The 22871-nt window shown below is 39.7% G+C and overlaps 3 protein-coding genes across 7 annotated transcripts in view; 1 reads left to right on the plus strand and 2 right to left on the minus strand.

The window, feature by feature from the left end:
- Nucleotides 1–4209: 4209 nt before the first annotated feature.
- Nucleotides 4210–6731, minus strand: LOC109524939 (E3 ubiquitin-protein ligase NEURL3). Of its 3 annotated transcripts, none has more exons than XM_019885094.1 (5): nucleotides 6582–6731; nucleotides 6334–6405; nucleotides 5088–5603; nucleotides 4743–4874; nucleotides 4210–4652 (listed from the first exon to the last, which is right to left on the minus strand). In XM_019885094.1, the coding sequence occupies exons 1-5, from the start codon at nucleotides 6631–6633 to the stop codon at nucleotides 4471–4473; spliced, it is 954 nt and encodes a 317-aa protein (XP_019740653.1). In that variant the 5' UTR covers nucleotides 6634–6731; the 3' UTR covers nucleotides 4210–4470. The 3 variants fall into 3 exon arrangements, with proteins under 3 accessions (XP_019740653.1, XP_019740656.1, XP_019740654.1); XM_019885097.1 differs by lacking the exon at nucleotides 6582–6731 and adding an exon at nucleotides 6526–6544 and having other exon boundaries at nucleotides 4211–4652; XM_019885095.1 differs by lacking the exon at nucleotides 6582–6731 and having other exon boundaries at nucleotides 4211–4652; nucleotides 6334–6506.
- Nucleotides 6732–10582: 3851 nt separating this feature from the next.
- On the plus strand, nucleotides 10583–14178 carry nkx6.3 (NK6 homeobox 3). Its single transcript, XM_019885211.1, has 3 exons — nucleotides 10583–11826; nucleotides 13293–13459; nucleotides 13662–14178. Exons 1-3 carry the CDS (start codon nucleotides 11409–11411, stop codon nucleotides 13887–13889), a joined length of 813 nt encoding a protein of 270 aa, XP_019740770.1. The 5' UTR covers nucleotides 10583–11408; the 3' UTR covers nucleotides 13890–14178.
- Nucleotides 14179–17434: 3256 nt separating this feature from the next.
- Nucleotides 17435–22871, minus strand: part of inpp5l (inositol polyphosphate-5-phosphatase L) — an 18119-nt gene continuing 12682 nt past the window's right edge. For 2 of the 3 annotated variants that reach the window (XM_019885208.1, XM_019885210.1), the window contains exons 8-16: nucleotides 21914–22033; nucleotides 21547–21631; nucleotides 21369–21461; nucleotides 21228–21302; nucleotides 20890–20963; nucleotides 20684–20795; nucleotides 20232–20300; nucleotides 20076–20144; nucleotides 17435–18901 (exon numbers count right to left, since the gene is read on the minus strand). In XM_019885208.1, the coding sequence (XP_019740767.1) occupies nucleotides 20103–20144; nucleotides 20232–20300; nucleotides 20684–20795; nucleotides 20890–20963; nucleotides 21228–21302; nucleotides 21369–21461; nucleotides 21547–21631; nucleotides 21914–22033 (670 nt within the window). In that variant the 3' untranslated portion in view covers nucleotides 17435–18901; nucleotides 20076–20102. The remainder of the gene's footprint in view (nucleotides 18902–20075; nucleotides 20145–20231; nucleotides 20301–20683; nucleotides 20796–20889; nucleotides 20964–21227; nucleotides 21303–21368; nucleotides 21462–21546; nucleotides 21632–21913; nucleotides 22034–22871) is intronic. The other variant, XM_019885209.1, reaches the window with a different exon arrangement.

Below are 22871 nucleotides of genomic sequence, written 5' to 3' on the forward strand. Positions count from 1 at the left end.
AGCATTTTCATGGCAGGACGAACCTCTTCCGGTATGGTTAATAGTAGAACATAACTGTTCTACGCAGAAAAATTAAAACACATACCTCATATAATGTTTTGTCTTATCTGCGGGTCTTTTGTTTAGTGTGATACTCGGTGGCACTACTTTTCTTATGTAACATGTAGAACACTTACCACTATGTCTTCATTCTTTTCTTCATTCTATTCTTCATTTGTGAGCCCTGGTCGATAAATTTGTGTCATTTTGATGCGCTGATGTGTTTTTAACAATCATTCATTTTGCAGATTTTGTTTGTCTTATTATAACTCCATTTTCTTCTTTGTTTTGGGGTCTAATTCCATTTTTGGCCACAAGGCGGCGGTACACTGTTGTGTTTGGTAATGTGTGAATTTGACAAGAGGAAATACAAAATACTGTACTGTATTTCAACATACGTGTCATTTTTTTCTGACGAGATTAGGAAGTGATCATTGAATTCCTCAATCCTCCCCATCCTACGCACATATTTTAAAAAAAAAAAGCAACGGCTCTCAGTTAATGTTGTAATGTCCATCTTTGGGCATGATTCTTGTTGTATACTGTGAGATACGTTTGTTAGTTTTACTGTAAACACGGGGATCGGGACACTGCTGCAATACTATTACAATATTTTGTCTAATCATTGCTCTTTTTGCTCTCTTTCAATATATTGCATGTTTTTGAATGTGTTTGTATTGTTTTAAAGTGTGTTTCAAGCCATAATTAATGCCATGAATGCTGTAAAACAACCTTAGTGGGTATTTCACAAGTGGATTTCCATATCGCTGATTTCACTTATTGCGGTGGCTGTCTGGAACGCAAATCCTGCGATGAAGGGGCTATTACTGTACTTTTTTGTTTTCTATTAAGGGTTGTGACCACTCTTTGTGGTATCTCAAATTTAGAAGGCATGCTTATTTATTAAATACAGCAATGAAGTATTTGTAGTGTGTTGCTTCGCACAACCGGAAGGCCGTTGGGTATTCTTACTAAAAGAACCGGTTGGCAAATGTCAGCATGTGACAGTGTTCTCACCTGCAACATTTCGGCATTTTTGTGTGTTCTTGAACTCCTCACTCAATGGAAACAATGCATGCCCACACACGAGTTCTGCAGGGCCTCAGGGAGGTGTCACTGTTTTCTTTTGGTGCTCCAGAACTGCATTTACAGTCAAGCCAAACATTAAGGCCTCACAGCTTTCTTTTGCTCGCCTCATCAAAGAAGTTCATCTGTATTTGTGCAACTGCCCAAAGCTCCCGAGTAAAGTTCCCAGTAAACCATTAAACCATGTTTTTTTTAACTCTACAATCCTTTTTAGTTTGTTTACTGACCAGGGGAAAGCTTCTATTAAATATAACATGAAAATAATTACAGAAAGATCGATATGCAAGTTTCTCAAAGGTAAATATTTGTGTCACTGAACATGCCAGTGCCATCACAATGACAAGTCTTTGCGTCATTGTGCATGGATGAGGTTTTTTGTTTCTTTGTTTGTTTGTTTTTACAGTTATTTCCCCACTAAAATGAAAGTTTTCACACAATCAACAGATATTTATACCTAAGGAGCATAACACCTGCTCAGAGTTGCTCAACACTTAGCACAGACTCAGCTTCACACTTGTGCAAAACATTCCTCACAGCGATTTGGAAAACTCGACACACATTTTCACACCTTAGACACAGATAACGATTGTGAGGTTACTTCCTTTCCATTACAAAGTCTTTGGCTTGCCAATGATTACACAAATGAACAAATTGGATAATGACATCCACCACATTGCACACATGCACACATGTTCTTAATCGACAACACAGACCTCAGGTAGGAGCTATAATGATTAAAGTTACAGCATTGTTGTTGCTTTATTATTTTTTTTTCTTCAGAGTTGCTTGAAGTGTATGTACTTCATGGAGTAATTGTTTTTTATTTGTCTACATTTAGCAGTAGTAATTTTTTTTTTAAACTACCGGTACTATTTTTTTCAGATTTTCATTGTTGATTAATATGCTACCGTATTGATCAATGTCGTGCAGTGCTTGGTAAGTGTCTAGATTGGTTTACTTTCCCTGTAGACCTCAAGGTAATCATGAAAACTTTTGTGGATTTATCTGTATGTTTTGTTATCGAAATTATCCCTTACATAAAAAAGCCTGGCAAGAAAGCCGAGCAAGTGCTATTTCCTAAAACAGAGGTTTTGCAAATGTCATTTGCATTGATCACTGTAGTATGTGACCGACTGCATGAGTGTCTGCTGATTTTAAGAGTGTACTGGTAAAATGAAAACAAACAGCGTGTTTATAAATATGGGTGTTTTTATCTATTTTTTTTATTTGTCAGATCTTTTTTTTTCTTTGCATGGAGTACATGCAATGCTGTAGAAATGACAGTGCAGGCTTCTGACGCCATACGTTCCTGACTTTTGAGGCACAAAAATTCCCATCCACATCACAACTATTTTCACTTGCTCTGAATAATGGTAAAAAAAAAAAAAAAAGGTTGATCATTGTTTGAGCAAATGCTTCAGACATGTCCCTTTATTAGAAAAACACAAGATTCGCATGGGAAAATAAAATCTAATGGAAATGTATCAACACATGCTTGGCATCTGACAAACTTCAACCATTTTCCATGTAGAGACTTATATGATAAACTGATGCCAAAATATTGTGGGGTCTGAGACGATTTAATTTAACTTCATTATAGATCAACATGACATAACCAACCGATAATGTAGGAAACAACAGAAAAGTGTACATCATCATTTGCATGAATGTAGCAAATCATTTGAAACGTGTTCACAGAAATGAGAACGTTATTTTGGGGAAGTGCACAAGTGACACATTGATGTGGACAGTGAACAGGTAGTTTTGAGAAAGTCAATTCTGATCTGAGAAATGTATCAAAGCAAATGAGAAAAGCTGTACTACAGTATGACTCACGTGTCTTCTTTACTGTGAAACTGCACCACCTTGGAGTTTGTTTTTCTAATACTGCAGTATGACTCCAGTATGACTCACGTGTCTTCTTTTTCTGTGAAACTGCATCGCCTTGGAGTTTGTTTTTCTAATACTGCAGTATGACTTGAAATCCAATAGATGTCGCCCAAAGCCATAAAACCTTTCATCCTTCCAGATAAGAAGAGAAAGGTGATTGTACGTCATAATGTATACTGTATTTGTATTTACTCTTTATTAATAAAAAAATACAACAAAGTATTTTTCATAAAACATAAGATTAAAAAAACAAACTGAGCACACAAACAACATGCACTGAACTGGACATTACAAAAGAAAAAAACGATGCTAAATAAAAACATTCATTAAAAAAAGGGTGAGAGGTCTAATCAAAAATAGAACATATACAGTATATTCAAGGACTGTTTTGTTTTAAGCCGCTTCAATGTCTATCTAAAATTTTGCATTTTTCTCATATAAACCAAAAACAAAGGCTAACACTTTATAAATCTCCATCTATGACTAAATACAGTAGTTTTGTAATAATCATCAAAGTGTTGTGCATCATTTCCTGTTTCCCGTTTTGGTGTACCGTCCCATGTTTATTGTCCCGATACGCCATTTTGGGTTAGTCATCAGAATGTTTGTTATATACGTTGCGAAAAATTCCACTTCAGAACATAAAATTTCATGAGGTCATACTTCCGCCTCCAGGAAAACTTGCGAAACAACCAAGTCGGCCCTATTAGACTTTCAGCGAATTTCATTTTGCATTATAAAGGCAATAATTTCTTTTTACACTAGCGTGACAGATTGTTAGCATTTGTTGGGCTCTTTGATAAAATTTAAACCGTCCTCATTAAAGAGAATATGTAGTGGGCGATTTGACTTATTTCTGTTATATGATCGATCTATACGTTTTCAATAGATCTTGTCCTCATTAGGATAGCAAGTAACTGGAGTCCATTCCATTGTATGTCCATTAAGAATGTTAAAGTCTTCATAATTTGTAAGGTTTCATAATTGCTGCACTTGAACTGTGGCTCATCTTCATTCCATTTATTTTCAATCGGAAAAATGATTTAGAAATATGAATAAACTTGACATCAAACATCAAACAGTGTCCATGAATGGATTGTGTTCAACTGTGAAGGTTCCACTGTGTTATCTTGCGGGAACCGCTGTTAAACTCACCAAGAGAAATATACGGACAAAGAGCTTCATTTTATATTTCAGGTGTACATTTATTTACATACATACATATATACATACATCCATAAATACATACATACATTGCATGCCTGAGAATTAACAGTGCAAACAAAGCTCTGCCTTCCACTCAAAAACAAAACCAAGCGACTAAAACAATAGTACACAGATAACCCTGCAGGTGTTGTATTATTGATCAAAATCAGTGTATTTTGTTCATGTTTAAGAAATACAACATCAAATCACAGAATTTACAGAACAAGAAGGCGCCTTAAGAGACTGTCTCTAAGGGGCAGCCACCCAATTTATCACTGGCGTCCCCATGCTCTGCCGGCACAGTGGGCATGTACCAAAAGATTTAAAGATTTTGAAAGAGCACTTCAAACACAAGCAACAGTGGCCACAAGGCAGAGGATTTTGGGCTTGTCTGTCCAGGCACACCACACAGATCATCTGTTCTTCTGCATCTGTCATCAAGAGACAGGAAGCACCATAAAAAGAAAGCAGTTGTGGAACAAGTATGTCACTTGCTTTTTTTTGAAGACGGGCTTCTATACCTGTTGTCACCGGCCAGTTGAGACGGGAGGAGTCATCAGTCGCCAAGGAGCCTGGGTCTAAAGCAGGTGAGCGCGGCACTACCGACATCTTACATGACTTCCTGTCGAAAAATCCTCCGCGTATCACAGAACCTGTCGCAAAATGGAGGGGGTGATCATGAATAAGGTGGCTCATTCAAACAGCTGCACCAAGGGTGTCCAAAAATGCAAGGGAGGAGAAGAGAAAAAGAAATTGTTCTCATCTCTCACTCCCTTGGTCTCCACTTTTCTGGGCACGGCCCTCGAAAGAAAGGAGCTTGGACACCCTTGAGCTACCTTCAGGCATATGGCAAACATGACACCTACCCAAGAGGACAATGGAGCACGTCTGTCCATAAAGGTCAATCATGGCCCACAGAGGTCCTCTGACGTTGATTTCTTTGGGCAGTAGCCTGTGCTCATCGAGGATGTTGTTTGAAACATACAAGTTGCCTTTGGACGACCGCCAGAATTCCAGCTCTGTTCCTGCCTTGCAGAACGTCTCATCCAAGACAGTAGCCCAGTGTCCGGGGGTGCAAGTGAGGTCGGGGATGGCCATTTTGGGCAGTGGGAGATTACGGGAATCTGGATTAACGTTGGTGAAACCCACTCGCAAGGCTCCGTGCCATCTGCCAATGACGTTCTCGATCCGCAACCGAATCCGCTCATTGACCCTCACGGGGCGATTGCTGAACACCAGGCCATCTCTGAAGGTTCCTTTTGCCCTCTTTGCATGCCGACACCCGTGACTCAGGTGGATCCTGTCTCCTACAGCTCGGTGATGGAACATCATTGGACCGAGGCAAAGGAAACCACAGGTTCTCGAATCCCTTGATTTATCATCTGCAACGTAAAATTGTCTAAGATGCATGATGCAATAAAGGTTTCACTTCAAAAAACTTTCATCAAAAGTACTTGTCAACAATAAGAAGAAAGTGAAAAAAGTTCTCTTTTGTTTCAAGAGAGTTAGGCTAAATCTAAGTCCTATTTTTTAAATGACATTTTACAGATGCAGCACTTCATGATGATAAGAATGTTCTGCTATTTTTTTATTTGTAACTGAGAGTCACCGCTTGGAATTGAAACGGATTTACTCACTGGTCACAACTTTAGCTGCACCTAATTATGTTCAACACAAAAAGCTGCCTACATTACAGAGACCCTAAAATGACACAAAATAAATATGCTTCTCATTAGGGCTAGAAAGTTTCTCATCCTAACGAGATACTTTTGTCCTCATGAGAAACAATCATCTTCATCTTTGATGACACTATTTGGTATAGTCCTTGTCTTGAGGAAAGAGGGCAGGTCCTCTTCTGCTGCCATTGTCTCACTACAAATATTTCTTGTTTTTCTGCATGCCACATTCGGGGCTTCGTACTACATGAATATATTATGCTTGTTTTTGACTGACATTGTCAAAAATGTATTACTTTAAAAATATGTTAATTATTGCTACTGTACTGTATCATACATACTAAGTGGTTTTTTTGGAGGACAGAAGGAGCAAAAATATAAATACAGGTATATATTTTGTAAATATAAAACAGCAAAGTGTAAATTGAAAACTCACCAGTCGTCCTCCTTGCCATCATGTAGTTGTTATCTGGGCGAAGAAGTTTGAAGAACAAGCACAGCTCACCTGCTTTGATGAAGGTGAACGTTTGCAAAGTGCATTTATAACACGAGTGCATGTGACTTGAGATACCAACATACTCTGCAGGAGGGGGAGGGACTACGAGATGTGGAAATTTTTGGAAATTACCTTCTTCCACACCGTTCACTCACAGAATCCCAGTGTGGACAACTGTGTATATTTACATTGTCTTCGCAAACGAATCCAGGTCATATCTGAAGCTTTTCTGCTGCACATTATTGCAGCAAAGAAAAGGACTTTCAGGATGTGAATTATGAGAAATGAGTAAAACACATGGGCCACAAACTGTTTACATCTACGGTCTGTCACATGGCGCAAAGTGATTCGAAACTGAAAGCGTGGCTGCGGGGGCCCGCCTCTTCATTTTGATTGGCTGGCAGCTGACATCCTAGACAGGAAAGAGGCAGTGAATGAAAACTGTTGCAGTCGGAAAATTACAAGCTTTTGGAGGCTTTCACTGTCGCTGCGATTAACACATAACTGGAGTCACCTGACTATTTCGGGGAAACAGATGGATTCTGCAAAGCACTGGATGAGTCCTTTTAAATCAAAGGATCATGCACAATTGTTGTCTGCAGTTATTTCAAGTAATATTTGACAATAATACACAAAGAGATAAACAATCACGTAGCTCATTTCATTTCATACTTCATAAGGAAATGTTCCACATCCAATAAGGAGAAAGAATAATGCCTGAAATTCTTATTGAATCCCATTCCCCTTTCTCACTAATTTTGTTCCAACAAACTTCTTTTGTGTTTCTTGTAGGATCTGGTTTCAAATTATGACCCAAGTATTGCTGAAACAACCATACTTTGAAGAAACCTCTTTTTTTTTGTAGATCTTGTATGGGTAAACAAAAAATAAATAAATAAAACAAGCAATACCATCAATGGTAAAACTAGTCAACTAACAAAATGTTCAAATGAAAGGGAAAAACAAATGCAATCCACTACCCAAGAAATAAGATAAGATAACCTTCATTTGTCCCACACTGGGGAAATTTTCAGTCTACAGCAGCAAAATTGGGGCTAGGGGGTAGAAAAGAAAAAAACAAAGTGTTGCATGCACAAAATAAATGTTTCAGTAAAATGGCGCTATTCCATACATATACAATGTATACAATGTACCACAAAGGCAAATAAACAAACACAAGTTGATATACTCTAAACATCGACCAAACAAAGTATTGCAATAAATCTACGACTCTTGTTCTAGATGAATATTTTGACATTGCTTTGCATTGCATTGATAAACAAAATCTGGCATATTTCCGAACAAAAAACTTTAGGAGTGGAATTATTGAGATGATTATATTGTGGCCTTTGGTAGGTAAACTATTCAGAATATTACTGATTATGAGGCATTTTTATTTTTGGAGTAATGACATGGAAAAAAAAAATCATACTAAAGCTCATAAGGACTAAAAACGGTCCGTGTTATAAAAGTGTGGGCAAAATTAAAACAATATTTTTGGGGAATACTTACTACACCTGAGTACTTTTCAATAATTAATCTAAAGTTTTCATGCCCTTTGTGCCATATAAACCATCATTGTTTTTTTTTATTTTTTTGTTCAAAAAGGGATAAACACAAAAATATTTTCTCCCCAAAAGTGCAAAAATGAAGATGACATATAGATAATATGCATATGTCATATGACATATGACGGCCTTTGGTAGGTGAAAAATTCAACATCACTGACTTTGATGTCCCTTTATTCTTGGAGTAATACATGTTTCAATTCACACTAAAGCTCTTAAGGATCCCAAATGTATATATTATTTATATAAAAATCCTGATTCAATATTACAAAATCATATACTTTAAAAAGTGTTGAAATAAATAAAACCAAATATTTTTGTTCATGCTTTCAACACATCTGTTCTTTTCAATAACTTATGATGAACAGTAACTGTAGATGTAAAGATTTTTTTTTTTTAAAAAAAGAAGTTTTTCTGCCCTTTCTCTTTGAATCCAAAATCATATTTTTTCTCCCGACAATCAACTTTGTGTAACACGCCGCTTCATTTCTTTTGCATTTAGTCATTGGCATTTATGTTGAGGTGCATGAGAGCGACGTTCAAAGTTCACATTGGTTAACTTTGTTTTGAAATTGAGCAAGGGGCATGACTATGGTAGACAGAAATGCCATAGTGGAAACAAACGGTTCGAACAATCTCAAGTCCCAAATCAAGTCATTCCAAAGTTTTTGGCAAGGAGGTTCAAGTCCTGAAAATAGCAACTCGAGTCTGACTCAAGTACTGTATCTCTGCAATTTGTTGTGTAGCACACTATTGGAAGTTGAACATAACATAAATGTTATTCTAACACAGAGTAGTGTGGATGCATAACGATTTGCCCGTGTTAACCTAACACTGAAGAAGTTGAAACAAAACCGGCATATTTGCAGTGTACAATTCTAATGCTGACTTTATACTTTTACACAAATCAGTCTTTGCTAGCTTCTTGTGAAATGCTGTGCTTGCACACTGCATTCATTCACATCCTCCTCGGGGCTAAGCCCCCCGCCCTCTCCCCTTCCTATCCAAATAAACCTCGTGATGCCATGGCTGGATCTATGCAACTGGATTCCATATAAACCTTTGGGGTTGTGCAGCATTTGTGTTCTTCTCGTTTCGGTGCTCCTGTCTGACATTTGAATACAACGAACACTTCATTTGGGTAATGGTTGTTTTAAAAGATGCATTTCTTTTACTGTAATCCTAAATATCACATGCACAACAGGGTAGATCATAACGTTTTTTGTTTGTTTGTATTTTTATGTTTCCATTCACTTTAATATTTTCTGGCAGGATAGGAATAATATATACCATATACCAATATTATACCATAACTCTTAGAGGGGAAAGGATGTGCCTTGCTCAAGGACAGGGGTACATAGTCGAGGCTTTGCTTTTCAAGGAAAGCATTTGAACGCTTGCTTGTGTGATGTCTTTTATTTGTTACTTTACAGCTGACAATGTGCAGCATCAAGTGAGAACAGTTATGACAGAAGATAGGAAAGAGAAATTGTAGCATGAGCTGTTTGTCAGCTGCCACCCATTTTCTGGATATACCTTGTAAATGATTTACTTTTTTTTCTTAGTGGCCCCAACGAATGAAACCTCAAAGTACACTTTGACTGCGTTTGTGTGTTATGATCGGTCTGATTTCGCTTTGAGGTCCGGCTGAGCGGTGGGCATTTCCCTTCAGCTGCGCACCAGTCATGCCTCGCAATCAAGCCACGATTGAACGACCCTCCTGCCGACAACTCCCTGTCGAATAATTTGCCTTGCTCAAGCCATTGTTTAAGTGTAATTGTCTACGTTCCTGAACTTGCTCCGTTTTTCCTGTTCTTCGTGTTTTATTTTATTTATTTAATTTGCTTTCTGTTTTCTAGTTGTCGTCATTTTGGTTTTGCTAAGTTATTTCGTATTCATCGTGAATTGTTTTTCTTGTCTTTTGTGACAAGCGATTTTCGTTTATATTGTGTGTACAGTACTAGCGGCTTTATTTGTACTTTGTCGGCTTCGCGCCACTTTTTTTCTGTAATAAATATTTGCTGTGTACATTTTATCCGAGTCTGCGTTTTGAGAGTCTACTTCAGTACGGCACCATCATGCATTGCGTGATGGTGTGCATGCACGCACGCATGTAATACAGGACAGTACTGTATACCTGTATGTGAAACATGCAGTTTCAATGGAAGTCCAAATGATGCAGTGCAATGGTCCTACAATTTGGACGTCAAGCAAAAAAATCCTTAAAAAAAAAAAAATCACAAAAACATTGTTGGTTGAATAGAGATTCACAAGATCTCAGTTCAGTCCCGTAACATAAGTTAATTTCATTAGTCTTTCGCTAGCTGCCGATTGGCTTGTGATCAATGATCATTTTACACTTTACAGTTTATTGAAGGAACTGGGTTATGGGTGTTTGATTGATATGTGTAGCTGTGGAGTGGAGGAATTGTAACAGACGTCATGTTCTGCGAGTAGGTCTGTTTACGAATTATTGAAGGCGAAACACTTCGAGAGAGAGAGAGAGAGAGAGAGAGAGAGAGAGAGAGAGAGAGAGAGAGAGAGAGAGAGAGAGATCGCTGTTTCATCGTGCCACTATGCCATCCAGTGCCTGTGCTTTGTTGCGAATAAACGTTGAGTTTCCTGTAAAACATCTTGGAAGATGTTACAATGTATTGTTTTCCAAATATCATTGAGTCTAGCCAGGCAAGCTAGACAGCTCTCCCACAGCACCTCTGTGAACCCCCATTATCTAAAATACTGCTGCAAAAAATACATTTCACATAAGTTGTCGGTTTGTCTCACTTGTTCGACCATTTGAACATTTGAAACAGACTAGAGCAACAACAAATGTATAATAGCTTACCTCCATCAAGATGGACTGGACAAGAGTGTAACGGTATAGAAGGATATTCTGGACTTTGTGTTTATTCTGCAGAGCAGTGCACGTTAAAGTCATCCAAAAACAGCCCGATGTAAAACACATTTCCCGTGAGGCAAAACAAGGCTCAAATGTTCCCCTACAACCTCTCCAAACCCGGCGTCACCCTTAGTCAAGCACGTCAGGACATCAAGAAAAATCTACTTGATCCCACTCCACCTGTTCAAAATGTCATTAATCTACAGCCGTCCAATTAGAAGGCCCTCCTCTCGCCAACCAACCAATGGCGATGACCAATCCCACGCCGCGTCAGAATGTGGTCTGTCGGTATCAATGTGCTTGTCCAGATGCGGCTTATGATAGTATGTGAGGGGAGCTGCATCAGTTTGAGGCAGCATCTCATCGCGCGTGGACCTACGGTCTGACTCACTATGGTTTCCGAGAGGTGAGGGCCAACCGTTGATCTCATCAGTCGGCATTTGGACCTCACAGGAGAGCATTACACCAAAGCTTGCCTGTTTGTGCAGTAGGTCGTCAAGGAGGTCCTGACCGGATCTTACCAGAGTTAACTGAGACCAAGCCATCCCATGGATCCAAACATCCAAAGTTCTTTCCTGTTCAACAACAGCCTCAACCAGTTTACCGGCGAGATCAAGGCGCCAGTCTGTCAGTACTCAGTACCAAATTCTTTCTACAAGCTCAACACGGGCCTCAGCAGCCAGTTGCCACCGGGGACCCCTCATGGCATCAGTGACATTCTGAGCCGCTCCATGGTGGGGGTGGGCTCTGTGGGCACCACCAACAGCCTACTCTCCGGCTACTCCACCGTGGGGGGTTTCGGCCCACCCGTCTCCAGCACGTCCATGTATTACGGCCGAGACTACAGCTCGACCTTGAACGGTTTGGCCAAGACCGGCGCCGAGTATCCCATGAAGGGTCGCGGCTTGAGCTGCTGGGCCGAGAGCGGCTGCGACTGGAGAGGAGACAAGCAGGAGTGTGCCAACAGTGAGTCCATATGCCACATTCAGGAGCACACTGCAAAAACAAAAAGTCATGAAATGGTTTACATTATTTAGTTTCGGCAAAATGATTTGTGAATAGCAAGGAAAATTTGACCCCCTCAAAAATTAACAATGTCTTAGGTAGTGTGGTTATAGATGTTCTAGATTCATAGACTTCATATTCTGTGCTACATTTATTCAGTATCAGTCATAAAGTCTGAAGTTGTTACACCTTAGTAAGATTTTAAATTTAAAAAAATGCTTGAAGCATGTCAAATGCTTTTAGACAAAAAGTGCCTGGTCAAAAGAAATATATTAGCTGACAAAGAACAAGCATATGCCAACTTGATGCAGATATGTAATCTTGATTAGATTTTTGTTTTTACTTTGTGCCTCTCATAACTATTACAATATTGTAAGAAACGTTTAAAAAATTATTCATTTTGATCAACATTTGTTTTTTGTCACAAATCATATCATCGATCAAAAAGTATTCCAAAGTCTTGATTTCTATTCAGTGAAGACTCCATAAGTGTGACTTGTGATTGACTGGCAAACAGCTTGACTGTTTTGCACCAAAGCACGGCTCGAGCTGACCTGGGATCCGAAATAGGTCAAAGAAAAAAATTTACAAAAATAACTACATTTGTCAACAGCAAATTTTAATCAGAGATGGCTATATGTGTCCTTAAATGCATTTTAGATGCTGATTTCAAAAGTATTTTTTTTTCGAGCACGTAAGATTTTGTAGATAGTTTCACATTTTTTTGTTTGACCTAGAAAAGCTTGCGCAATACAGAGTTTACCATGTGTTGTAATTCATAGCTATCAGAAAAAAAATCCACCCGTTGCAGAACCTAACACTTTAATTCATAAATATATTACACATTATTATTATTATTATCCCTCCTGTTATGTTGTGAATCAAATTGACCCATTTCGAAAATTGAGGGAAGAAAAAAAGAATTAAACTTCGTCTACTTGCTTTGTTTTTTTTATTTTTGCTGTTAATATTAAATCTTTGCATAATGTGATATTTTTTGATGATGAAACATCAGAGCAGGTCACACTGACCTGTGTTCACAGGTCAGTTTTTTTTTTCTCTAACACAACAGATTCCTGTTGTGTTAGAGAAAAAAAAATTGCCGGCAGTTTCGGAATCTGCACCAAAAAAAAAAAAAAAAAAAGTTCAATTGCATCTCTGATTTAAAAATATGAAAATATTGGTTGCCCAGAGCTATTATTAGCAGTGCAGTATATGGAGATGCGCTAAGTAAATGTGGGACAATCTTACTGAAGTAAAGCAGATGTTGATTTTTATGTTTAGGTTTTTGTTTTTTTTTTTGGCGGGGGTAATATAATTTGCCTTCAACTCACTCACTGGTGATTTGAATTAAATGAAACGCTTGTCTTTTTCCTTTGTATGGCGGGAACATGAATGGTGATCGGTCGAGTTTTGGGTGTTTTCAGGTGGTCCCCTGGGGGAAATGTCGGGTCGGAAGAAGCACACCAGGCCGACCTTCAGTGGGCATCAGATCTTTGCTCTGGAGAAGACCTTTGAGCAGACCAAGTATTTGGCCGGGCCGGAGCGGGCCAGACTGGCTTATTCTCTCGGCATGACTGAATCTCAAGTCAAGGTGAACTTTTTATCTGATGCTGATTCATTTGATTTCGATTTGTAAACGTTTATTCAAATGAGTGATTTCAGTAAACACTCAAATAAACTAGACGGGCTGTGCTGGGTGTGGTTTTGCAAGTGCGTAAATATGGGCCATGATCGACAAAGTATGACACCGATGACAAAACTGTTCCAACTTATGCGGGCCCTTTTCTCTGGAGGTTTGGTTCCAAAACCGCCGCACCAAGTGGAGGAAGAAGAGCGCGTCAGAGCCAAGCTCCACGCAGGCCCACGCGGGGCAGGCCGGCGAGACCTCGGACAATGAGGTGGAGGACGAGGAGTACAACAAGCCCCTGGATCCGGACTCTGATGATGACAAGATCCGCTTGCTGCTGCGCAAGCATCGCAGAGCTTTCTCGGTCCTGCGTCTTGGGCCACACCACGTATGATGCATACTCGTATACATACACGTGTGCATGGAGCATGCATCGAGGAGGGGAACGGGGCAGGGATGGCTTCATGGGTCGGTGGCCCGGGCGTCCACCGGTCGACGTAAAATTTCAATGACAGTCCGCCGGCAAAACTATTGTCAGTTTGTCATGTAGAAGGGAGATGGATCTGCTTTTGATAGAGGCGTCCTCAAACTTGAAAAGTTTCCATCCCAACACCTCCACCCCATCGACAAATTAATTTCCTGGGCCATAATAACTGAATAGCGTCTAGCAAGCTTTGCACATCACGGACACGACACGACATGCAAAGCAATTATTTGTACACAAAGTGAATACAAGCATGTGCAGAGGAGTTCCTCTGAAGACACCCATGCCCCAAAACAATGCAAGAAGATGTATACTGGGTATTAACAACAGCAACAAAAAATGCTTTCTGCTGCATTTGCTCGATGACAGCAGAACAGGATACATGTGGCATTGAGAAACATATCTCAAGAAACCAACCTTCCAATGTATTATGGTTGTTTTTCAAAATGGTTAGGGAGGATGTAACAAGAGCCACGACTAATGAAATTCTGCCTTTGCAACAATCTCTCATGCCACAAGTTTCTGAGATACGCATTGTATTAATGTGCTTGTAGCTTCAAGTGGGTATGCGTTAGAACTGCACTGCGTCATGCTTAGAGGTTTTAACCTCTGAGTTAGGAGTAAAACCTTTCAGTATGACGCAGTAGTACAATCGCAATAATATTGATGTGATTAATACCTTTGGACGGAAAGTAAGCACTGTTATATTTGAAAAGGCAGCCTTATGATAGAAATATTGTTTTGCAGTTGTACCAAATGTTTTGGGTGATGTTGACCATATATATGTAAAAAAGGCTGATATTTGTAAATAAAAATGACAGAACGAGAAATACCTAATGTAATTTTTTTTTTTTAATACTTCAGGTGGATCAAAACACAACTGGGCAGCACGGTGCTGTATTGGTGAGCAATTTTGCCACAAAGTTGAGAGGTTCTGCATTCAGATTTTGACACAGGCCCTCCTGATCCCTTCTCATGCTCGTGTGGTTTTTCTGTGTGCGACCTGGCTTCCTCTCCACGTTCCGAAAACATGCATCGAAAACTATAAATTGTCCGTAGCCATGAATGTCAAAGTGTCTTACTCAAAGTCAGCTGGAATAGGCTCCAGCTCCTTTACAACCCTAATGAGGACAAGTATTTTCAAAAATGGATGGGTGGCTAAAAGTTTTGCCATACTTTTGAATGAGTGTATCGTGGGTAAAAATGGTGTCATTTGTCAGACTTTTTTTAATGACTAAACACAAATCGTGTTGTCCTGGCAGGTGATAGTTAAAATAAAGCGAGCTTGCTGTTGCTCAGGTCGAATTTCAAGAAATCAATACAAGCTCACCAGCTCATTGACCAAATCGCCTCAGTGATTCCACATAGCTCACAATGCTGTATGGAGGAGAAAATTCTGGAGAACATACATTTTAAATCCCATAAATAAACTTTATGGGCAGGTTTATTGTAAATCCACATCAACTTAATAAATTGTCCTATGAATGATTTGAGTGTTGAAGGTTTTTTTGTGCTTTTTGCGCTGGGATGGAGCATTTTCAGGAGGTGGTTAGGTTTACTTTAGACTTGCGAGTGGTTCATTATTGTCAGAATGTAGACAGTGAGTTGGAGAGGGTTACCCAAAAAAATTATTCTGATTGTTATTTGCCTGTTAAACATTGTAATTACGAATGTAATTCAGGTACCATCATGTTAAAGTACCGTATTTAGTAATTCCAGACCAATAAAACATTGATATATTTGTCTTTGATAATTGTTTAATATGAATATCTTTGGAATGCGGGGGCGTTGAGGAGCGAGAGCAGCCATGATTCAATTGCAAAAGCTCAGAACTGCGAGGCAGACGTGCTAACGGTTAGCACGTCTGCCTCGCGGTTGTTAGCAGCTAACCACTTGTTCACTTTGCCTAAGGGCCTCACAACATTTTTTTAAAGACTATCCACAGGACTCTGTGTAGGTTAGCGTGAGTCAAGTTGGGAGGTTTAATCAACAAAATAAGCTTAGGGCAACACATTCAGTTAGTGGTAGCTTCAACACAAACGCACACATCCTCATAATTATGATATCAAGATGATGACATCTAACATAAAAGTATCGCCCACCACAGTGAACTCGCAGGTTGAGCTCCCTCCTTATTAGAAGGCATCTTCTTCTTTCCACTGCTATGGAGTCGTGTTGTAATTACCTGTGTTAAACCAGGATATAGGGGACATTTCTTAACTTCTACCACTCAGTCCCAACTCAATACACTTCCTGGTTTGTGCTGCAGTTATGAGTGGCTCACTGCTAATGTCGTTAGGTATGCCTTAGCTGACTTTTTTTTTTCTAGCTAGGAAATGTTTCAACTTGTCAGAGACCGCACCGCTGTCCTCTCAATTAGAATGGGAAAGCTAGCCGTTGTGTCTTGTGCATAATGTAATATTAAAGCTACTGACAGGCTAACTGAATGGATGCCCATTAACATTATACAGTGATTTCTATTACGATGGAAAAAGACAAGAGGAGCAAAGAGAGGATTCTATATATGAGTCAAAGTATTGACAACAGCCCATTTCGATTATTGTGTTTGAAATATTGTGCATTTGATTTCACGTAAAAGTCCTGGGATTCCCAACGTGTCTGCCATGATATCATCAAATGTGCCACGGGAAATTGTCCAATGCCGATTATTTTGACAAAAAAAAAAAAAAAAAAATCCAAAACTTTTTTTTAAACATTATTTTTGGTTAATTTATCTACACCCAGCATGTATACAAGCAGAATAATCAAATGCTCTTTCACGATATGACAGAAGCTACTTGTATACTCGTCAAGTGAAAGACGTGCCTTGGCTCAATAAAGGTTGGGAAATATGGCCCTTAATCCACTGCATACTTTCGTGCCAACCCAAAGTATTACAAAGTTTCATTCCAGCTGCCTTTTAATTGTACCCATCATGGCAAGCCTTCAGTCTCATGAGCACACACACACACACACACACATACACATACACATATATATATATACACATATACATATATATATATATAAAAAGCCTACATGGAACGCCATAACCAGGTGGCTGGCATAGTCTACCGAAACATCTGTGCGGAGTATGGACTGGAAACCCCAAGGTCAAAATGGGAAACACCTCCGAAGGTGGTGGAGAATGACAGAGCGAAGATCCTGTGGGACTTCCAGATCCAGACTGACAAGATGGTAATGGCGAACCAACCAGATATCGTGATCACAGATAAAGGGCAGAGGAAAGCCGTTGTAGTGGATGTAGCGGTCCCAAGTGATGGAAACATCAGAAAGAAGGAAAATGAGAAACTCGAGAAATACCAAGGGCTTATCTCAGTCCGGAAAAGCGCAGTGCTGGGATCAGCAAGAATACTGCGCAGAACCCTCAAGCTTTTTTTTTTTTTAATATCTCGTGTGTGAATATATATTACAGCAATGGCCTTCATTTGCATTATACATGATATATTGAGCAATGTATGACGACGGTATGACGTGAGTGAAATTTTTGTGAAGCCATGTGGAACATCCAAGTGAGGTGCAGCTCAGGATGTATTTGGCAAAAAAACAAGGAACAACAACTGACTGGAGCTGTGTCCCCATTCAGAGGCTGCATCCTTCTACTACTTGAGCTACACTACTTGTGGTTAACCTTTCATTGTGCTCCCCTTGCTCAACCCTGAAAACTAGTTTCAAAAGGGTGTTACGGAGCGCACTTCATTTTTTCATAAAAGTACAGTGGAACCTCCGAATAATAACGTTGACATTTTAATAGGAACAGTGGTTAACTTCTTAAGGTTGCTTCTTTGCAAGATGCAGTCCCTTACTTGGGATACGGCTATGTCGACTCTGAGCACAGACAACATGAAACATTTTGGAAGGACAGCTTAAAAGGATGAATTAACGAGAACAATTTGCTCAGTGTTGTAGATAATAAAGCACTTAGTGTGCAGGGTTCATTGCCAACACCACCACCGTTCCCCATCCTCATACTGAAATGCCATCACTTCATGTCATTTTAGGACCCATTTTCAGATGGATAAAAACAAATTCACACATATACATTAATATGTAGTTACCATGAGTGTTTTTCTTGATCATATTCAAAGATGTCCTGTTGTGTCTAGGGTCTTCTTGTTCCATGAGGGCCGCCGTCCTGCCTGTTTCCAACCTCTCCCTTCTGCAACATACTTGATTCAAATGCGCAGGATCATTCTCCAGCATCTGCTGATTATCTGATCATTTGAACCAGGTGTGTTGCAGCAGGGAAAGATGGAAAACAGGCAGGACAGCGGACCTCCAGGAACGGGATTGAAGACCCCTGTACTTACGTTCGAGCAAATGCAATAGTTTTGCAATGGCAGAGGAAGAAATGAAAGGAAAACGCAGTTCCATGTTTTAACACCTGTTTGACAATTTTGAGCACCTGGAAGCATTTTTCAAACTTGAAACTGCAAATTTTGACAAATAACCAGTGCTGCATGCCTTTCAGTGATTTATACATAGTGTCTCCCTCCGTTATCCAACTCTGCCCCTCCCAAAAAAAAACATACAGTACATATCACAGCTGTCTGAAATTATTTTTGTGAAATGAAAAGAGAATAAAAACAACACATCAGTAAATAGCTAAAAGTATAAAAATGCAAAACAAATGCACAATTACAGTTGAAACCAAATCACGTTAAAACTTAAACCTTCTACGGTTCTGAACACACGGTAACAAAGTTGTCTGACTGAATAAGAATATATGTTGACAGATTCAGTGATGAAGTCCAAGAGTCTGTTGATAACCACTTATGCAAAAAAAATTTTTTAAAAGTTATGTGAAGGTCTCGAACTTGAAAGATCAGGATCGACAAGCATTCACTTGAGCTTGAGTCAAGTTCTTTCATTCTTTCAATTTTCCGAGAATGTTGTTGCACCTTTATAGAGACAACCACACACAGAAAAAAAAAGATTGTCCATGAGAAGTTACACTAAAATAATGGAAATGAACACAGAATGGGGGTGTTCTTATTTTTCACTTTGTGTTGTAATACCTCTACTGGCATGTGAGAGGGAGAAATGAGCTCATGGGGGGGGGGGGGGGGGGACGCACAAAAAGGCGCGGTTTATACCTTTATATGTGCAGGCAAGTCAATTGAGAACAGATTCTCTCATTTGCAATTCTGACCTGGCAGCAGACAGCAAACTAATTTTAATTTATGTTATGAGAGCTTTTTACCTTCCTCCCACATTCCAAAAGCATACATGGCAGACTAATGAAACACTCTAAATTGTCCTGAGGTGTGAGTGTGAGCGTGAATGGTTGTTTGTCTAAGTGTGCTCTGCGATTGACTGACAACCAGTTCAGGGTGGATGTACCCTGATGACAGCTGGGATAGGCTCCAGTACGACCGCGACCCTCGTGAGGATAAGCGGATGAGAAAATGGATGGATGGATGGATGGAGAGCTTGTTACCAACTCCTCACATTTCAGTTGTAGTTAGCAGTGATTCCCAACCATGTCTTTGTTTATCTATCTTCTCATATTGCAATCTTGATGTGTGTGATTTATAAGCCAGTGTGCTCAGCAGACCGAACTGTAAGGTACGTACTCTGCTTTACTTGACTTTCTAAAAGGACTCAAATCGTTTTATGAAGCCGCATATTCAAGCACTTGTCCTGGTTTGTCCTGACCAACCAAACATAAATTTCAAATAGCGTTTTGTCCTTAATAGGGTTAATGTAAACAAAACAAAACAAAATCGGGGAAATAAAAATGCCAATATTCTGTCGGCTGCAATGTATTTCTCCCGAGTTGGCCATCCAGAGGGAAATGTGGTCCGACCTAGCAGCGCACTCGGGTGCTGTGGATCCAGATTGACAGCGGAGAGGATGTAAAAGACATCAGTGAAAGGTGCTGATGGCACATGGACACAAAGGAGAGCTGCTGTCCCGCTGGTACTTCATCTTAGTTCATACGGCAACACTTTGGGCTCCGTCTAGCTAATGCCTCTCTGGGGATTCCCAACAAGATTGCTACTCTTACGCAGAGCACTCCCCTCCCCGTCCTCTACACATGCCACAACCACGACAATATGGACACACACTCACTGATTTACCACTGAGAAGATCCCCAAGTCAATGCTCGTTTGTCTTCAGTGCGAAGAATAAGAAAACAGGCTGTTGAAGAGACACAATGACACGTTATCGCATCCAAATGCCTGCCTGGTTGGTGGCTACAGAATCCGTGTTTCAATCAACTGTTACCTTATGATCGCCCATACAAACATTAGGGCCCACTGTGTCATAAATAACACTCCTCTCGCCATCGGTGCCCTGGGAAGAGAAGGTAAGCGTCATTAATACTGCCACTGGGTACTTCAAACCAGGGGTAAACTGAGCTTCAGTTGACTGCTTAATGTAGTCCAGGTTATTGTTTGTTTTAGTTGAAAAATAATCATCTGCATTGACAAGTGGAATAAAACTCACTTTAGTGGGCTGTCTTATTTTTGTACGACATTACAGAAGAAGGAAGGTTGAGCGGTTGTTTTTTTGATTTTGTAGGTCACTTTCATGAATTATATAATACATTACCTTTTTTTTTTAAATATCTTGCACTGAACAAATATGCCATATTTAAAAAAACTAAAACTAATTCTAAAAAAACAAACAAAAAAAAATAAACCTAAATCCATATGAAGCAGCAGGTGGTGACTTACACTGTGGATAAATTGTTGAGCAGTGTGTGACATCAGAATCCGATCACACCATGCAGGACAGCGAGTGTTCATGTACTGGGTTGGTTTAGTGTACTCTTCACTGTAGGGGTAACTGGGAGAATGAGAGATAGACAGCAGCATCAAACACTTGCGTCTGTTCAAACAACTAGAGAGGTAAGACACTTGCAGTAAAATACAAATCTCACCTGGGTGGAAATTGGATTTCCTCTTCTCGAACAACGTCGTGGAAGGCTGCGACTTCTTTGTCATATTTTAGCAGCTGCAACGAAGAGAGGTTTGTCAATAAACATCCAAACTTTTTCTTCCGAGGGCCACATGCACTGACGTTCTTCAACGGTGATTTATTAAATGTGCTAAATGCAATCTATAAAGCAATTATTCATACACACACAGTTACTTAGTATTACTATTTACAAAAATTGGCCTCTGTTATTGTCTGTGTCCCCTTAACTTTTGCCACAGGCTTTGAGCCGGCCTGTGACAGATCTAAGGAGCAACACATAAGTCTGGGTGATGAGCTCACCGCTTTGCCGTTGTTTTCTCTGAACACCGCCTGATACAGGTAGGCAAAGAGCTTGTCCTCAATCAGCAGAAGTACCTGCCAATGAGAAAACAGCATGAGCTATATGGCGAAAAGAATTGTCAGGGAAGGCTTTTTAACCACCTGGCGATCAGTTTTCTCCTCACAGATGATTTTCTCCACTTCATTACTGCTGTCCTTTTTTACGGTCTGGACTTCAGCTGAGGTAGACAGATGCTGCTCATATGCAAACACAAAGGTGTTGGCCAAATAGCGATGGCAATAGAGAGATACAAAGACAGCAGCATCGTTGGGAGCATACCTGGACTAGACTCTGAGTGTCTAAACGGAAATTAAAATCTCCAAACAGGAAGAAAGGCATCGGCGTGTGGCAGTTGTCTGATATCCTGGAAAAAAAAACATAGGCTTGTAGATGCAAATATCTCACAAAAGTTACACAAAACTTTGAACTTTCATGAGTGTGAGGATAGAGGACAAAGAATATACACTGTTGGTACATAAATTAAACATTGGCACTTACGTTCAAAGCAAAAATACCTAAGCGTCACTTGTCCAAGTTTAGATGAAGGACTGTTTTATGTGATAATCCTCTTAATTAAACTTGACCAGGAAGTATGCACTGTTGGCTGTTAGTCAGAAATGTGTTATGATGGAGCGGCAACTCAAACCTGTTGATGACATGTCTGAGTGCATTTTTGCGATTGGCAGAGTAAATAGAAGGACTGGCGTTGCAGGCAATGAGGTTGGAGGCATCGTGAAACAGGTGGATGTTGACTAGGTCCAGTCCTCTGAGAAGACAACAAAAACAAAAACTCACACACGTGCAACAAGAGTCATTTGGAAGGAAAACTGCAAATGGCGTCGGAAAGAGATATTACTTCTGTTAGGTGAAGTATGTGTGTAAGTGTCATCAGAATAGTTTGTTGGAAGTGAACAATATTTTGTTTCAACCTCAAGGCAAAGAGGACATTTTGTGTTTGTTTTATGTACATTATTATTCACGTTGTGAGATATCTATTTTGTGCATAAATTAAGTTTCGTCATTTGACGTTATCACTACTATCGCAAGACTTGCGAGGAGGTAAGGTGGTTTTTGCCCAGACACAGACAGACACTCAAACGTAAGACATCAGAAGAGCAGCAGCTATAAGGACTGTTGGCTCGTTGTTGAAGGTAATTTGTGATTTATTTGGCTGTGTAAATGTAAGTAAATTTAAGACTTGATAGTAATCGATATATTTTGTCATGTAGATTCCTAAAGTGTATTTTTGTTGCCCAAGACCTCCGAAGTGGCAGGCGGCAATGAGGTTAGCATTAGCCAACATTTCTGTACTAGCCTCGTATATTGTTTCTGTATTGTAAATTGCCGAATGTATTTTATTTTACCGACAGTTTTCACGGTGTTGGTGTCATACATGGCAATGGCGAGTGATGAAAAAAGCGGAAGGGGCGTGGCCTGGACGGGGGCGTGGTTACTTACAAAAGTGGCACTAAACATGCTGAAGATGAAGTGTATTAAATTTACACAGTTTGAAAATTGAACAGAAAAAAATCCCAAGATCGCCACTATTCTTTCAAGTGAAAATTTGTGCAATTTTGCCTATGCATTCCTGGTGAGCACCAATA

Source organism: Hippocampus comes, unplaced genomic scaffold, assembly GCF_001891065.2.
Source record: "Hippocampus comes isolate QL1 unplaced genomic scaffold, H_comes_QL1_v1.1 scaffold45, whole genome shotgun sequence".
In the NCBI taxonomy this organism is placed as follows: Eukaryota; Metazoa; Chordata; class Actinopteri; order Syngnathiformes; family Syngnathidae; genus Hippocampus; species Hippocampus comes.